The following is a 14353-nucleotide window of genomic DNA, read 5'->3' as shown; positions in this document are numbered from 1 at the left end:
ACCCAAACCTCTATCGAACCTCACAAAGACACAAACCCTCAATTAGTTAATACCTCTCTTTACATTCACAACACCTACCTACAACCTACCCATCTCTTCTCTGAGCTCAAAACAAACACAACAATGGCGGCAACCGAGAAGAGGTGCTATTACGAGGTCTTAGGCCTCCAACAAAGCTGCACCCAAGACGAAATTCGCAGCGCCTACAAAAAGCTCGCCCTTCAACGCCACCCCGACAAGCTCATACAATCCGGCATCGCCTCCGCCGACGCAACCGCCGCATTCCAAGAGCTTGTTCGAGCCTATGAAATTCTATCCGACCCCAAAGAGCGTTCTTGGTATGATTCACATCGATCCCAAATCTTGTTTTCATCGAATTCTGGAAGTGATTCTAATTCCAATTCTGATTCCCCATTCCCTGATTTGTTTTCATACTTTTCTCCTTCTTGTTACACTGATTATACGAATCCTAAAACTGGGTTTTACAAGGTTTATGGTGATGTGTTTGATAGAATTTATGCGCATGAAATTAAGTATTGTAGGTTGATGGGGTTGAATTTAGGGTTAGTTAAGGAGGCCCCATTGTTGGGGGATTTGAAATGTGATTATAGTCAGGTGAATGCGTTTTATGGGTATTGGTTGGGGTTTAGTACTGTTATGGATTTTGGGTGGGTGGATAAGTATGATGCTGCTGCTGGGGAGAATAGGAAGTCGAGGCGGGTGATGGAGGAGGAGAATAAGAAGGTGAGGAAGAAGGCGAAGAGGGAGTTTAATGAGACGGTTCGGGGTTTGGCCGAGTTTGTGAAGAAGAGGGATAAGAGGGTGATTGATATGATGGTAAAGAAGGAGAAGGAGAGGGAGAAGAAAAGGGCGGAGGAGATGGCGAAGAAGAAGGAGAGAGAGAGGGAGAAGTTGGAGAGGGCTAGAATGTATCAGGAGCCAGATTGGGCTAAGGTTGAGGAAGTGGAGTTGGAGGATTTAGAGGAGGATGGGAAGGGAGAGGAGGAGAGGAAGGAGTTGTATTGTGCTGCTTGTGGGAAGAAGTTTAAGTCGGACAAGCAGTGGAAGAATCATGAGCAGTCGAAGAAACATAAGGAGAAGGTGGCTTATTTGAGGAAGTCTTTTATTGAGGAAGATGATTTTGAGGATGTCGAACAGGTGGATGTTGATGGTGGAATTCAACATGAAACTGTGGAGCCTGTGGCAGGAAATGTGGATGATAATAATGATGTGGCAGGGAATGTGGACAGTGAGAAGTCTGAGAACGTTGTCGTTGATGATGGTTTTGTGTCTGCAGAGGATGATGTTGATGAGTTAGAAGAGAGGTTTCAGGAAAGTGTTGGGTTTGAGGAGGGAAAAAGTAGATATGAACTCCCTTCTGATAAAGAAGATGGCATTGGTAATGATGAATTGAATGATATTAGACAGTGTCCTGGTGGATCCGATGATGAGTCAGTTGATCTTGAAGCCATGATATCTGGTCGCCGGAATAAGAAGCATGTGACTTCAAAGAATGAATCTTTTGAAAGCAATAATGTTCAGAGTGAGGATGATATAGAACCTATGGAGTATAATAACAAGAAAGTAAAAAAGAAGAGCAGAAGAGCCAAGAAAGAGAAGGACAATGTGCCAGTTATGGAAAACAATGGACTCAGTGTTTCAGATACATCAAACAATGGGGATGATGATCAAGTTGATCATGACCCACAAACTAGTACCAAGGCCGGGAAAAAATCTTTTGGAAGGAAAGAAAAAGGTACCATCAAGCGAGATACTGAGGCAAAACCAAAGAACCCGTGTAAAGGAAGGAAACAAAAGGTGAGTAGTATAACTAGTATTAATTTTATCCAGTACTTTGTAGCGATTTCCTGCTCATTGTTTGCGATGATCTTTGTTTTCGACATTACTTATATCATGTGCAATTATCATATGCAATAATAATATCCATCTTGGTAACTTTTTTTTTTTCTTATGCGATATCTAGTTTGTATCCTGAAATAGTATTTGGTGTAAAGTAACTTGAGAGATGCAAACATTTGTCGCTGAATGGAGAATAATATTCATTCTTGAGGAAGATTGGGTTATTGTTTGATAGGGAGTAAATATAAATAAAAGATATTCCTCATTGAAAAATAATTTCAGTACCATCAAATACCCTTTATGACCATAAGATCCACTGAAAGCTGCTTCTCACTTTCTTGCACATACCTGCTGGACGAGTTGCTTCTCTAGATACTATTCCCTCTACTATACTTTCCTTTTCGGGTGTCCTAAAATAATTTTTCCATTTCCTATTATGGTATTCCAAAATAGTCCCTCCTTCCTACCATACTTTTCCCATTGAGAAAATTTCATTGGAATTAAGGTATTTTGGAACATGTATGATTTGCAATTATTACCTTACATTTGTAATTGTATTTCTATTGGAAATTACATGATTCAATGTTTGAGGAAGAAAAAACATTTGCAATTGTAATCTTTTAGGAAATTACATGATTCAATGTTTTCGGGAGTAAAAACATTTGCACTCGTATTTTTATCCTCATTTTTTCCAGAAAATTGTACCCTTTTATGCACGAGATTACGGGAAAATGATTTTTGGTCTTTTTTGCAAGAGTGTTTAGAATGCAACAATAACATCTATACTTTTATCTTCTCCCGACATTGAATAGTGTAATTTCCAATAAAAATACAATTACAAATGAAAAATAATAATTGCAAATCATAGATGTTCCAAACTTCTTAATTCTTATGAAATTTTCATATTAAAAATATAGTGGGACGGGGGAAGTATGATTTACCTACCCTCAAAGGCACACTATTATTATGAGCATATGGCTTGCCTGCGTGTAATATGCCCATATTTCTATTTATTGCTTGTTTTATTTCCCAATAGTTAAAACGGAAGGAATTGTGTTCTTGACTCACTTGCAATTACTAAATAATAAGATCGCATTCGGGATATAATAAGTTCCTTTATTTGGGTCCTCGTTATGTCTTACTAGAGATCAATATTGATCAATGGACTAAAACGAAATAAATGCAACGCTGACCTAAACGGATTGTATAAGATTAGACATAATGTGTTAGATCAAACAAAAGAAAAAACGAGCCAAAGTAAGGGCTTGGTGTGGCCGACCAAGTGGAGTGGAAAAGGGGAGTATTAAGTTGCCCTAATTATAGTAATATGATCATTTAGTTGGGGTTTGGGAATAAAACATATACACAGTATATTTTACCCGAAAGAAATTACGTATAGTTTTACTCTCCCTCCCGCTCACATAGCCAATTCTATACTCTAAGTCTCCAAGAAGGAGGAGGTGGTTTTCTTCGGTCGGCGGAGGTTTGATCTACACCGATGGAATATTTGTAGAGGAGCTTTAGTTGTGGTTCTTAATCTCCCAAAATGTCTAGTTTGCATAGAGAAAAATCATGCTACGAAGGCGGTACTCTAATCTATTTTGTGATCCTTTGATTGTATATGCATTTTGGTCTTGGTTTGAGTGCTATGGATATGATACATGAAATTTTACTCGGTGTAACTCACATACTATATAGGGTTTTAGGTACTTTTAGCAAAAATTCATGTGTCATTTACATTGCACCTTAACCAAGATCAACATGCATATACAATTGAAGGATCATATAATATTAGAGTACAACCTTTGTAGCTTGATATTCTTCAATGCAAAATTGACATTTTGGGAGATCTAGAGCTGCAACCGAAGCTCCTCTACAAATATTCCACCGTTGTAGATCAAACCTCTACCTTCTCATTCTTGGAGAAAATAGTCGGCTATTTGTGAGAGAGGAGACGAAATTATATGTAGTTTCTTTGGGTGAAATATGATGTGTATTACAAGTACTTTATATTCCCAAATCCCTAATTATATGATCATATTATTAGGGCAACTTCCGTTTGGCACACTAAGCCTACTTTGGTTCGGTTTATTTTATTTATTTATTTATTTTTAAAATCCAACATTTTATGTCTGACCTCATAAGATTCGTTTAGGTGGGCATTGTGTTTATTTCATTTTAGCTCAATGGTCAATATTGGTCTCTAATAAGATATAATGATGACCCAAATAAACAAACCTATAACTATTTGCTCTATAATCTCATCCTTATCGAGGACACAATTCCTTCAATTACTATGACCAATCTACCAATGCTATAACGTGTAGTATAATGAACTTAAATAGATGATATTTTAAAAATAAATTTCCTCATATGATTTAATTAGTAAAAAGAATATCCTTGTGGAAGGATAAATTTTCAATAACATATTATGTAAATATGCATAGTTCTATTTCCTATCCTTTAATTTGATATCTTTATATCCTAATATTTACCTATATACTATACTCAATCAATTGATTGAAATGAATCAATTAATTTATTGCTTTTTCTTGTAAGAATAGGTATGATTATTGGATAATCCTCGTTCACGGTTTGCTTTTTTACTACAATTTTATATTAAACAAAATTAAGTTAAATGTTAGACCATGCTAGATTAGTCCTCTTGGAAGTTCTATCTTACATTCTACGGTTGCCTATTTCACATTACTCTCTGCCCTAAGAGTAGAAGAGTAAACTTGTGGAAAAGTTTTGTACATGAATCTCTAACCTTAAACTTCCATGCTTTAATGAACATGTCTTACTTTATTACTTGATGCTAAGTTGCTGGTTGATTTGTTAGGAACAAAGCTCTTACCTCTTTTTTATTTATTTAACCAGTTTGTTTGCATGCTTATACTAAACTTACATTCTGAATTGCTGCAGGAAAAATCTAAAAATCATGAACCTGTATGTGAAAAATGTGGGGAAGAGTTTGAGTCAAGGTAATAATAAAATTTGTCACTAATCCTTGTTTAACTAAACTGTTGCTTTGATGTTTGTCGTAGTCCTGGTTGTTTCAATTTTAATGTGGTGCGTTTGACAGATCTAAACTTCACAAACATTTAAGTGAAACTGGTCATGCAACGGTGAAAATTAGATGATGAATTGGAAATTGTCTTGCATGAACACATTCTTCTCCCTCATATTGATGGTGCTGATTAGCTGCATGAGGATGATTATTCTACGTTCAAGAATAGATGTTGTCTTGGCCTGTCAATTCTTGGGAGCTAATATCCACAAAATCTGTTGCATTGGGATATCTTGCTCGAGTCTCTTCAACATAAGAGAGAATTTTGGATGTAGCCAAATTTTTTTCATGTCAGGATGACCAGGTTATGTAATTGTTTGTGCCATCTTTGGATGGATGTTCTTTATCTGTATTTTTTGACGGGGCAAGGGAGGTTAGCAAAAATTATTTGTACTGTGCTGGAAACAAGAAAGATAGTAGACAGGAAAGAAGAAAGGTAACTCGAAAGGCAAAATTTTTTGTACTAAATGTTTACATGGAACTTCATATAAATTAAGCTGTAAAGAGATATACTCCAATGACTACGTTTTTTGCTTAGCTTGTGTATCCCGTAAGTAGATATTATAGCTTTAACTGCATTACAGAGGTTTCTTTGCAAGAACGATTGCAGACATGCCCAATTTTTATGTAGGCTGCCTGACTCTTGTATGCCCGTAATGGCCGTAAGTACTTGCAGAAATTGGCTTCTGAAGCTGGTACACACACACACACACACAAAAAAAAAAAAAATAAAAAAAAAAATAAAAAAAAAAAAATAAAAAAAATCCAATCCTTCATTAATAATAAATTAACAGAAATGCTGATCCATCCTTACAAAGAACTTTGACATGTTCATAGGACTAAGAAATTGATATGCCCCCCAATAACAATCACTGAGGCAGTACTGTAGCATAGAATTAAGTAGCCAAGCTAATTTACAAATTAGGGCACAACATATTTACAAAATCTAGTGCAAGCAACTTTGCATCATCACTAATCAATGATTATCCAAAATAATGATTTTTACAATAAATTAAGAATCTGCTCCATCTAGAATCAGAGAGGTCTTGCAGCAGCTTCTTTTATGTAAGCTAATGCTTCTTCTTCTGAAAGCTGTCCTCCTTCTGACAGTCCCCTGATCAAGGTATTAGCATAAAAACTGCCAGGAGCACATCGTGGTAATTTTGCAGATTTGAAGGCCTGTACATCATGCAGATCACACCTGAAATAGAAAAAGTCACATCATTTGATACTGGTTTGTGGAACTCATCATTTACAATCCACGGATAACAAGACTTGTAAAACGTACGTCATGGTAAGGATAGGAACACCCTGCTCCTCGCCCAAAAAGACTACATTTCGATACCAACCTCCCTGCATTTGAAAGAAATTGCTTTAATTAGCATAGCAGATGAAAATTTTCCTTGCTCCTACCATCAAAAACAGGAGAAATGGAGTGAAAGGAGGTTGGGGGGAGAATAAGTATAACTAGTGGATGTCAAAACTAAATTTAGGTCCCATTATCACACCACTTGAATCCTAATAAATATTATGGTAAAATCATGAAATTAACTTGAAGCAGGACTATTAGAATTATATTGCACAATTATATCCGAACTCTGGAATTTAGATGTGCACTGTATATAGGGCTGTACAACTCACCTCAGCAATGGAGAAGGATCCAGTATTTTTAACAGTATTAAGAGCTTCCGATGTAATCCAAGGAGCATCAACATTACAACTTAAGGAATTTTCTTGAAACAAAACATCATTAAACTGCTCCAGCCTATATACAAATCAGAGTTGGCATTTTAAATGTTAGATGTTTGCTGAAGCTGTTAATGACATACCAAGCTGTACACCCAACTTGGGGGGTTGTGCATCCGTGTGTGTGTGGGGGGGGGGGGGGGGGGGTTGGGCGAGATGATATAAGAAAAGATGGAAAAAGATCACTTACGTAAGTTTATACATGCAGATATAAGATTTTTCCACTGCACTACTTTCAGGATGAAGGAAAGCAACTCCACCAGGACCCCATGTTTTAGTATAATCACGGCCAAAGAATAATCTATGTGGAATACACTTCCACATGACATCTTTTGGTGGGCTACTGTCCATGGAACCTGAACATGACTTTTGCATACCTTCCACCTGATTACATCAGCAAATTAAAAAAGCCAAATGAGGACTGACATATACATAACTCACTATCGACTCTAGTAACATATCACAGAACCTTCAGATTACAACTATAAGATAACTTTACCCAAAAACCTCCTTGAGGACAACACAAACCACCACTCTCCAGACACTGAAAGTTGCCATTTGAGCATGAAATTAAATGCAGTAGGCTACGTATATGTTCTATTTTATATGGGACATCTAGAGGTTATACTCTGGTGTTTAATTACAATGGCGTACAGAGAAAAAACAGCATAATTACTTTTATTAACAGGAAAGGACATATAGAGCATGAGATTCATGCAAACATAAGTCAGCAGCAGCCACTAATTTAGTCCATCAAACCAATTCTAAAATATTATTTTTAGCAATTACTTGCATGTAGACAACATAGTTTACCTGTCCACCTTGGATATAACAGAGAAGTCTCGGTTTCCACATATTTGAACCAAAAGATGCATACCAAATATCAATTAGCTTCTGCTCAGCTCTCCAAGAGACTGAAGCATCCTTCTGATCTGCACTCCAATAAGACAGCAAATGAAATTAGATGGGGAGGGGCAGAAAAGGGTAGTGGCTGGAAACTTCTAATACTTGCTTGGAAGAAATAAAATTCCTTCTATCCGGACCTTCATCAACTTTCAGTGCTGAAAGTGGTTGTATAATATCCTTGATAGCTTCCTCAATATCTTCAGTTTCAGACTCAGAGCTCACTTCAACCAGCAGCTGTTTGCAGAAGAATTCAGTGACACATTAATGGAATATTGATTGTGATAAATAAATAAAATGGAGGTAGCATATATCTCAATTATAAGTCATTTGATAAAATAGGCAGATGAGAAGTCAGGTTAACCTCTAAGAGAATGCTGAGATTGCAATTAACGCATTAAGGGAGATATAGAAGAAAAATATATATAAAAATGAAGGTAGATAACAGTGGTAGATGGGTTGAGGTAGTGATTGTGCGAGGAGGGAAGAAAGGGGAATTATCACCCCAAAAATCAACCTCCCCCCACCCCAACACACACACTCAAAACTGAGGTTAATAATAAATGCCTCATCCATTTCCCTCGTTTTACCATCACAACATCATCCCTTCTATTACAAATTTACAATGCCTCATCCGATTTGCTTTTTGCACAATTTTCAATGCAATATTGTAATAATAATATCTCAAGCAACATAATATAAAAAAAGTCTGAATATTACATATTTGGAAACTAAAAATCAAGATGAATCTAACAAGATCTCATAAGACTATATTTTGAGGTATAGAAAAATCGTGAAAAGTATTATATTTCATTCGATTGTAATCTCTCAAGATTCCAAATAGGCTTTGGCCACAAATATATGGAAAATGACAAGCAAATTCATTATGGCCAAGATTCATGAAGTTAAAGTATTACCTGAGATGCAGGCGCTTTCTGGCTTGTTAGCTTTTTTGGTAATTCATTGGCGAGGCTTGGCCAATACACACTCAATTTTAGCCGAACCTATGATAATACATGCACTTTTCATAGTAATACAGGAATATGCCCTCAAAGTCAAGGTGCTGTACATCAAAATTAAATAATAAAAACCACATATATACTCACATTTTCTATGACGCGCCATGTTGATTCAAATGGATAAGCCTCAGAAGATCCATCAATTGGCTTTTCTTCTAACAACACTTGCACACATGCATGAGCGGAATTTGCCAAAGATTCAAGATTATACCCGCCTTCCAAAGAAAGTAAAATTTTACCTTGGGCAAAATCCATTAACTACAAAAACAGAGTATAAGAAAAGAGCAAGTTTTGGTAAGCAACAGGACCTACAAAGAATTCAAAGATAAAATGTAGAATACAGCTATGTGCTTTGTCATCCTTTTATCATGGTTGGTCAAGCACAGTTATCCAACAAGCATTTTGGGGACTTAACTTAGCAGAAAAATCTTTTACCAAGATTGTAAAAAACATTCAACTTAACAAATACCAAACCATTAACATGTAAACAACCAAGCTTACCAGCACTATGCCATAAAGAACAATGATTCGTACCACAAGGTCCACAATGTAAAACACGTTAACAAGCATATATGCCTAAAATTATTTATATACCAACCTTTCTCAGCAAAACAGAGTAGCCATATGGAGAAATACAGCAACCGCCAAGAGGATCACGAACAGCTGTTGCAAAAACACTTTTAATACCTAGAGAAACTTAATAATATAAATCTAGATAAATGATCACAAAATCACATCTACCAGCTACAGATAATGCAACATTTTAAGAATAGAAAAAAAGATCGGAAAGTACCAAACAACTTTTTAGAATTTTTTTGAATTTCAAAACCATCAAATATGGAAGGGAACTCAAGCTGTTCCATGGATTTGCTTATAGTCTAAGCATCCCAAGATCATATTATGACAAGTTGACAACTAAAGAGTAAAAGTTTTAAGAGAAAAGAATTACTGGATGTCATTATTAGACAAAATAGATAAAATTGTCAAAATCTCAACAAAGTTAGCATAAAAAATGGCCTGGGCAATAGTTGAACAGCTTGATTGTTCATCAATGGTCTAATAACTAGGGACTGTTTCGGTACTACACAGTTCACACAGAAATTAATGAAAGCCATTAACCAATTTCATCTTAATCAACCTGCATCAAACCCGGCAGAAACTATAATCATGTCTGGATTGAATTCTTTAGCAACGGGGATCAATATGTGGTCCCAAGCAGCAAAATAGTCTGGATCACCACATCGACCTTGTTCCCAGGGCACATTAATGTTGTATCCCTCCCCTGGTCCTTCTCCAATCATACTAAGATCGCCATCATCAGTTCCAGGATAAAAACATCCAAAGTCATGCCTAAAAATACAACGAGCCAATGAATAAAAATATTAAGGATATATGTATCCTAATTGTTTGAATTCATACAGAGAAAATGAAACACTCGGAAAATATTACATAACCATTCGAAGAATAGACATAGTAAAATTTTCTAATTTTTACCTGTGTACTGAGAAGAAAAGAACACGAGAATCCTTCCAAAACATTTTCTGAGTGGCATTGCCATGATGAACATCCCAATCAACAATCAAAATTCTGTGAATTCCCAATTCTGCCTGGGAACAAAATATTCAAAAAAAAAAGTAAAGTCAATCAATAATCAACACAAACAATTTCTTTTTCTTCTTTTTTTTTTAAAAAAAAAAAATTCAGGTCCTTCAATAAACTGATGGAAGGGGGCGTCAGCAGAGAAATCTCACTCTTTCATTCAGCAGATAACTAGCTGCAACAGCCACATTATTGAACATACAAAAACCCATGGGCTCATTTTCCTCGGCATGATGGCCAGGAGGCCTCACAATTGCAAAAGCAGAATCAAGCTCCCCTTTGGCTACTTTCTCTGCCGCCTAGTCATCTTAGTTTTAGTTCATAACAACATTAATACAAACAACACGAAGGAAAAACACCCAGTGGCCTAGTCCCCAGCAAAAAGGCAAAAAAAGAAATAAGCCTTTGCAATTGCAAGAGAAACCATGAACTAGCATTTTTGTCCAATACAAATATTTGACGTCCAAAGTTCATAATTTTTCTAAAGATTTTTAGAGAGAAAAGTAATGACAAGAAGTTCCTCTACAATGAAATGACTTTGAGTCATGATATTAGAAATATATACTTCCTCCATTTTTTTAATAAGTGCAACATCACTACTTATGGAAATGATCCCTCTTTATCTCTCTCCTCATCACCTGGGTCCACTTCTTTATCTCCCTTTATCTTTCCTACACACAAAAAAAAAATGTACTTCTCCTACACTTCGCACTTGTAAAAAAACAGAGGAAGTATGCTAATAAGGAAGAGCCAAATAGGACTCTTGTAAGAGTTGTAACAAGGCATACAATGAAACACCAACAGTAGACAGATCACAGACTGGATCACTGGATTAAATTTAATGGAGTAAAAATAGTCAATGACTTTTCATTAAAGATTTCAGCATAACAGACTCCCTACAATGGTATGAACAAGGCTGCTTGCAGATTTACCTTCCCTCCTTACCCCCACAATATTTACTCCTTTCCACTGACTCTCGGTCTCTTACTTTTTCCACTTTTTTCTTACACCTACTCACTGCATCAACACTCTCTCCATTAAGCTTAATTTGTGAGCAAATAGTAACCATAAAAAACTTACGAGATTTAACGTAGTATCATTATTATTTCTATTTACTAGCCTAAATAGTTTGCTAACTAATTTTTAACACACTTTCAACATTTATAGATTTAAATTATGCCAATTTGGTCACAGTATCCAGATCCTGCATAATTCCATTATAAGGAAAAGTTACCAAATTTTAACAGTGGACAGTGTATTATAACAAATTAACAATCAAGGGCAGCCATTAATTGGAGCAGCTCAGCATTGTGCTGAACTTATTACCTCTATAACAGACCCTGCAGCTAAATAAGCTGCTTCTGATGAACCTTTGTTAAGATAAATAGAATTATATTTCGAAGCGATCCTATCTCTGCGAGAATCAAACTGCTTGGAGCTTATATTGCGGATCAGGTCAACATGGGTTTTGGAGTGAACAGATTGTATGTATTTATCCTCTGCTTCCTTAGCATCCAAAACAACACACCTGAAAAAAGAGAAAGGAAAATATAAAATTTTAGAGTACACATTCAATAATAGAGTTGCAGTATAATGGTGCTCTAAACTATATAAGGTACTCATGAAAAAATAATACTGAACTTGCACAGCTTTACATAAACACTGCTTTCATTTTTCAAGCAACCACAACAGGACCACAAAGAGGCTGCGGATTTGCACAAGACTATATCAGCAAACACTTTTTCTGTACTATCCCTAGAAAAAAAGGTAACATAAAGTTTAGGGTGAGTTAACATTTGAACTTTCTTATATTATTCTTGAAGTTACCGTTAACTGAGATTTTCAAAGGAAATATACATTGTTATGATTGCAGAAAAATCTAAAAGTATACAACATAGCACTTTCCCACTGTTTTTGCTCTCCATACAAAGTTGTGGATTTGATCATTTACTTAATTCCAAGTTCCAACACAATAGTTGTTCATAAAAGTTAGATGCAAAAGGTGCACAACATCAAGCAATCCTTTACATCTTTTGCACGTCTTCAAAGAATTTGGTAAACCATTCTCTAGAACTGCACACGTCCACAGCCTAAATAACCTATGGATAGTCCATTCTCCTTCAGTCCAGCAAACTCCATATAAAGTACACAAAACCTTACCAACAAAATTTAAAGACAATAACAACCTGAACTTCAATAGTGACACGTACTAGACCGTAGACAAATCTCGTCCCACAATACATTACCAAGGCCAATTTATAGGGGCTCTCGTTACTAATTCAAACCAAATGCTTCCACTTAAAGAACAAAATTAAGTGACCAAATCACGAAAACCCTCGCAAAAGATACTAAATTTACAAAGAATAACATAGTCCCTACACTGCAGCGCCAAATTCGAATGCACAATCAAAACTTCTTTGCGCTCATCTACTAGCAACTCTAAATTAAAAGACCTAATCATGAATATCATAGTCCCTACTCCGCCAAATTCAAACTCTACAATCAAAATGTGATAGATCAACCTAAGGAGGGGTAGTATAGGTGTTCTAATATTAGCTCACTAGGTTAAGAGTCCTTAGTATAATTAGAGAGGGAAGGGAAGGAAAGGAAATAGGCAGGTAGAAATTTGGTGTGAACCTTTTGGAGAGTTATGGCTTAAAGCCATTATTGGAGAGTTGTGAGCTAAACTCACTATCGAAGATTGATAGCCTTAAGCTATTACATTATCCCTTGTAACCCTTTCTCCATCATCAATCAAACTTAAAGCTTCCATCTTTATTAATTCTTGCAACTTACAAAAATCAGATAATCTACATTATTCAAAGAATCAATCTTTCTCTATAATTTTACTGTTATTAGCAATAAACATCAGTCCATTACACAAAACTTCTTTCATTTAACCTTACACAAATTTGCGCTCATTTACTAGCAATTCTAAATAAAAAGACCTAATCATGAAGATCCTCACAAAAGATTATACATTTGCTAAGAATACCATAGTCCCTACTCCACCAAATTCAAACTCTACAATCAAAACCTCTTTCATTTAACAATACACAAATCCCCTTGTTCGTCTACTAGCAATTCTAAACAACTTCAACCACCACACACATTAAACAAATCATAACACCAAATTCCTCACAAAAAATTTCATAAACAAATCATCACCCAAACCCAATAAAAATAGTAAATTCTACTTCAATTTTGCACAACTTTCACACAAAACAAAAAAATTAACATAATAACCACATTAAAAAACCAAAAATCAGAAAAAATAGCAAACAAATAATTGAAATTAAAATTAAAAATAGAAATAAAGGGGGAAAAAAGAGAAACCTTTCAGTGAGACCGGAATAACGAAGTTTGTTCCAAATAACCCTAATTCGATCAGGACATTCAGGATGATCATCACCATCAGGAGTAGTATGGTTGCACATTCGTTCATCGTAGACTAACCCTACTCTTCGTCGCACCGTATCATTTCTCTGGGAATGTCCTGCTTCTTCCGCCATTTTTTCTCTCCAATTTTGGTTGCTAAAAAAGTCAAATGTTTAAAAGACTAGTCCACTCTTCGAAGTTCGAACTAAAGAAAGAAAGAATCTGAATCTATGTACTTTACTTTACTTTTTTTTTTTTTTCTTTTAAATATTTTTTATGGATTAATTTCAAATTTAAATCACATCCAAACAAAAAATCCTTTTGGACTTGGAGGGAATTTTTTTTATTATTATTACTTTTTTTTTTTGAGAAGCAAGTAAACCTGGGCAGGGGCCGGGTTGGCCCGCGTGCCGCCCGGCACGGCCCGCCGTTCGGCGCAGCCCGGCACGGCCCGAAGTCAAGCACGGCACGGCACGAAGTTCAACTTCCGTGCCACGGGCCGTGCCACGGACACGGTGGAGAATTCCCAGGCACGGCCCGGCACGAGCACGGACATGGCCCGCAGGCACGGCCCGTAGGCACGGCCCGCGGGCCAACGGCTATAAAACGGCTATAAACGGCTATAAAACGGCTAGTTTTTTGCCAAAAATTCTATAAATACTCACCTCCATTTCATTCCCAAATCACAATCTCTTCTTCTTATCTCTTATATTCTCTAAATCTCTAATAATCCTTATTTTCTTAAATTCTCTAATTATTCTCTTAAATTCTCTAATTA

At 36.0% G+C, this 14353-nt stretch overlaps 2 protein-coding genes across 2 annotated transcripts; one reads left to right on the top strand and one right to left on the bottom strand.

Moving 5' to 3' along the window:
* Positions 1-5: 5 nt before the first annotated feature.
* On the top strand, positions 6-5476 carry LOC110700693 (DNAJ protein JJJ1 homolog). Its single transcript, XM_021878279.1, has 3 exons — positions 6-1818; positions 4786-4844; positions 4946-5476. The coding sequence occupies exons 1-3, from the start codon at positions 124-126 to the stop codon at positions 5001-5003; spliced, it is 1812 nt and encodes a 603-aa protein (XP_021733971.1). The 5' UTR covers positions 6-123; the 3' UTR covers positions 5004-5476.
* A 226-nt stretch (positions 5477-5702) lies between these two features.
* On the bottom strand, positions 5703-13792 carry LOC110700692 (histone deacetylase 5-like). Its single transcript, XM_021878278.1, has 14 exons — positions 13534-13792; positions 11524-11725; positions 10350-10496; positions 10093-10205; positions 9737-9948; positions 9197-9261; positions 8686-8856; positions 8497-8583; positions 7720-7816; positions 7490-7608; positions 6867-7060; positions 6572-6695; positions 6219-6283; positions 5703-6131 (listed from the first exon to the last, which is right to left on the bottom strand). The coding sequence occupies exons 1-14, from the start codon at positions 13707-13709 to the stop codon at positions 5966-5968; spliced, it is 1938 nt and encodes a 645-aa protein (XP_021733970.1). The 5' UTR covers positions 13710-13792; the 3' UTR covers positions 5703-5965.
* Between the last annotated feature and the right edge of the window lie 561 nt (positions 13793-14353).

The sequence above is a fragment of the Chenopodium quinoa genome, unplaced genomic scaffold (assembly GCF_001683475.1).
Source record: "Chenopodium quinoa cultivar QQ74 unplaced genomic scaffold, ASM168347v1, whole genome shotgun sequence".
In the NCBI taxonomy this organism is placed as follows: domain Eukaryota; kingdom Viridiplantae; phylum Streptophyta; class Magnoliopsida; order Caryophyllales; family Amaranthaceae; genus Chenopodium; species Chenopodium quinoa.
This window is presented reverse-complemented; position numbering and strand designations above follow the sequence as displayed.

Coding starts and splice junctions, on each gene's coding strand:
- LOC110700693 (XM_021878279.1), top strand. CDS start 124: ATGGCGGCAACCGAGAAGAGGTGCTATTACGAGGTCTTAGGCCTCCAA. Junction 1,819..4,785: donor GTAAAGGAAGGAAACAAAAG/GTGAGTAGTATA, acceptor GAATTGCTGCAG/GAAAAATCTAAAAATCATGA. Junction 4,845..4,945: donor GGGGAAGAGTTTGAGTCAAG/GTAATAATAAAA, acceptor TGCGTTTGACAG/ATCTAAACTTCACAAACATT.
- LOC110700692 (XM_021878278.1), bottom strand. CDS start 13,709: ATGGCGGAAGAAGCAGGACATTCCCAGAGAAATGATACGGTGCGACGA. Junction 9,949..10,092: donor CTTTTCTTCTCAGTACACAG/GTAAAAATTAGA, acceptor TTGTATTTTTAG/GCATGACTTTGGATGTTTTT. Junction 7,061..7,489: donor GTTATATCCAAGGTGGACAG/GTAAACTATGTT, acceptor TGATGTAATCAG/GTGGAAGGTATGCAAAAGTC.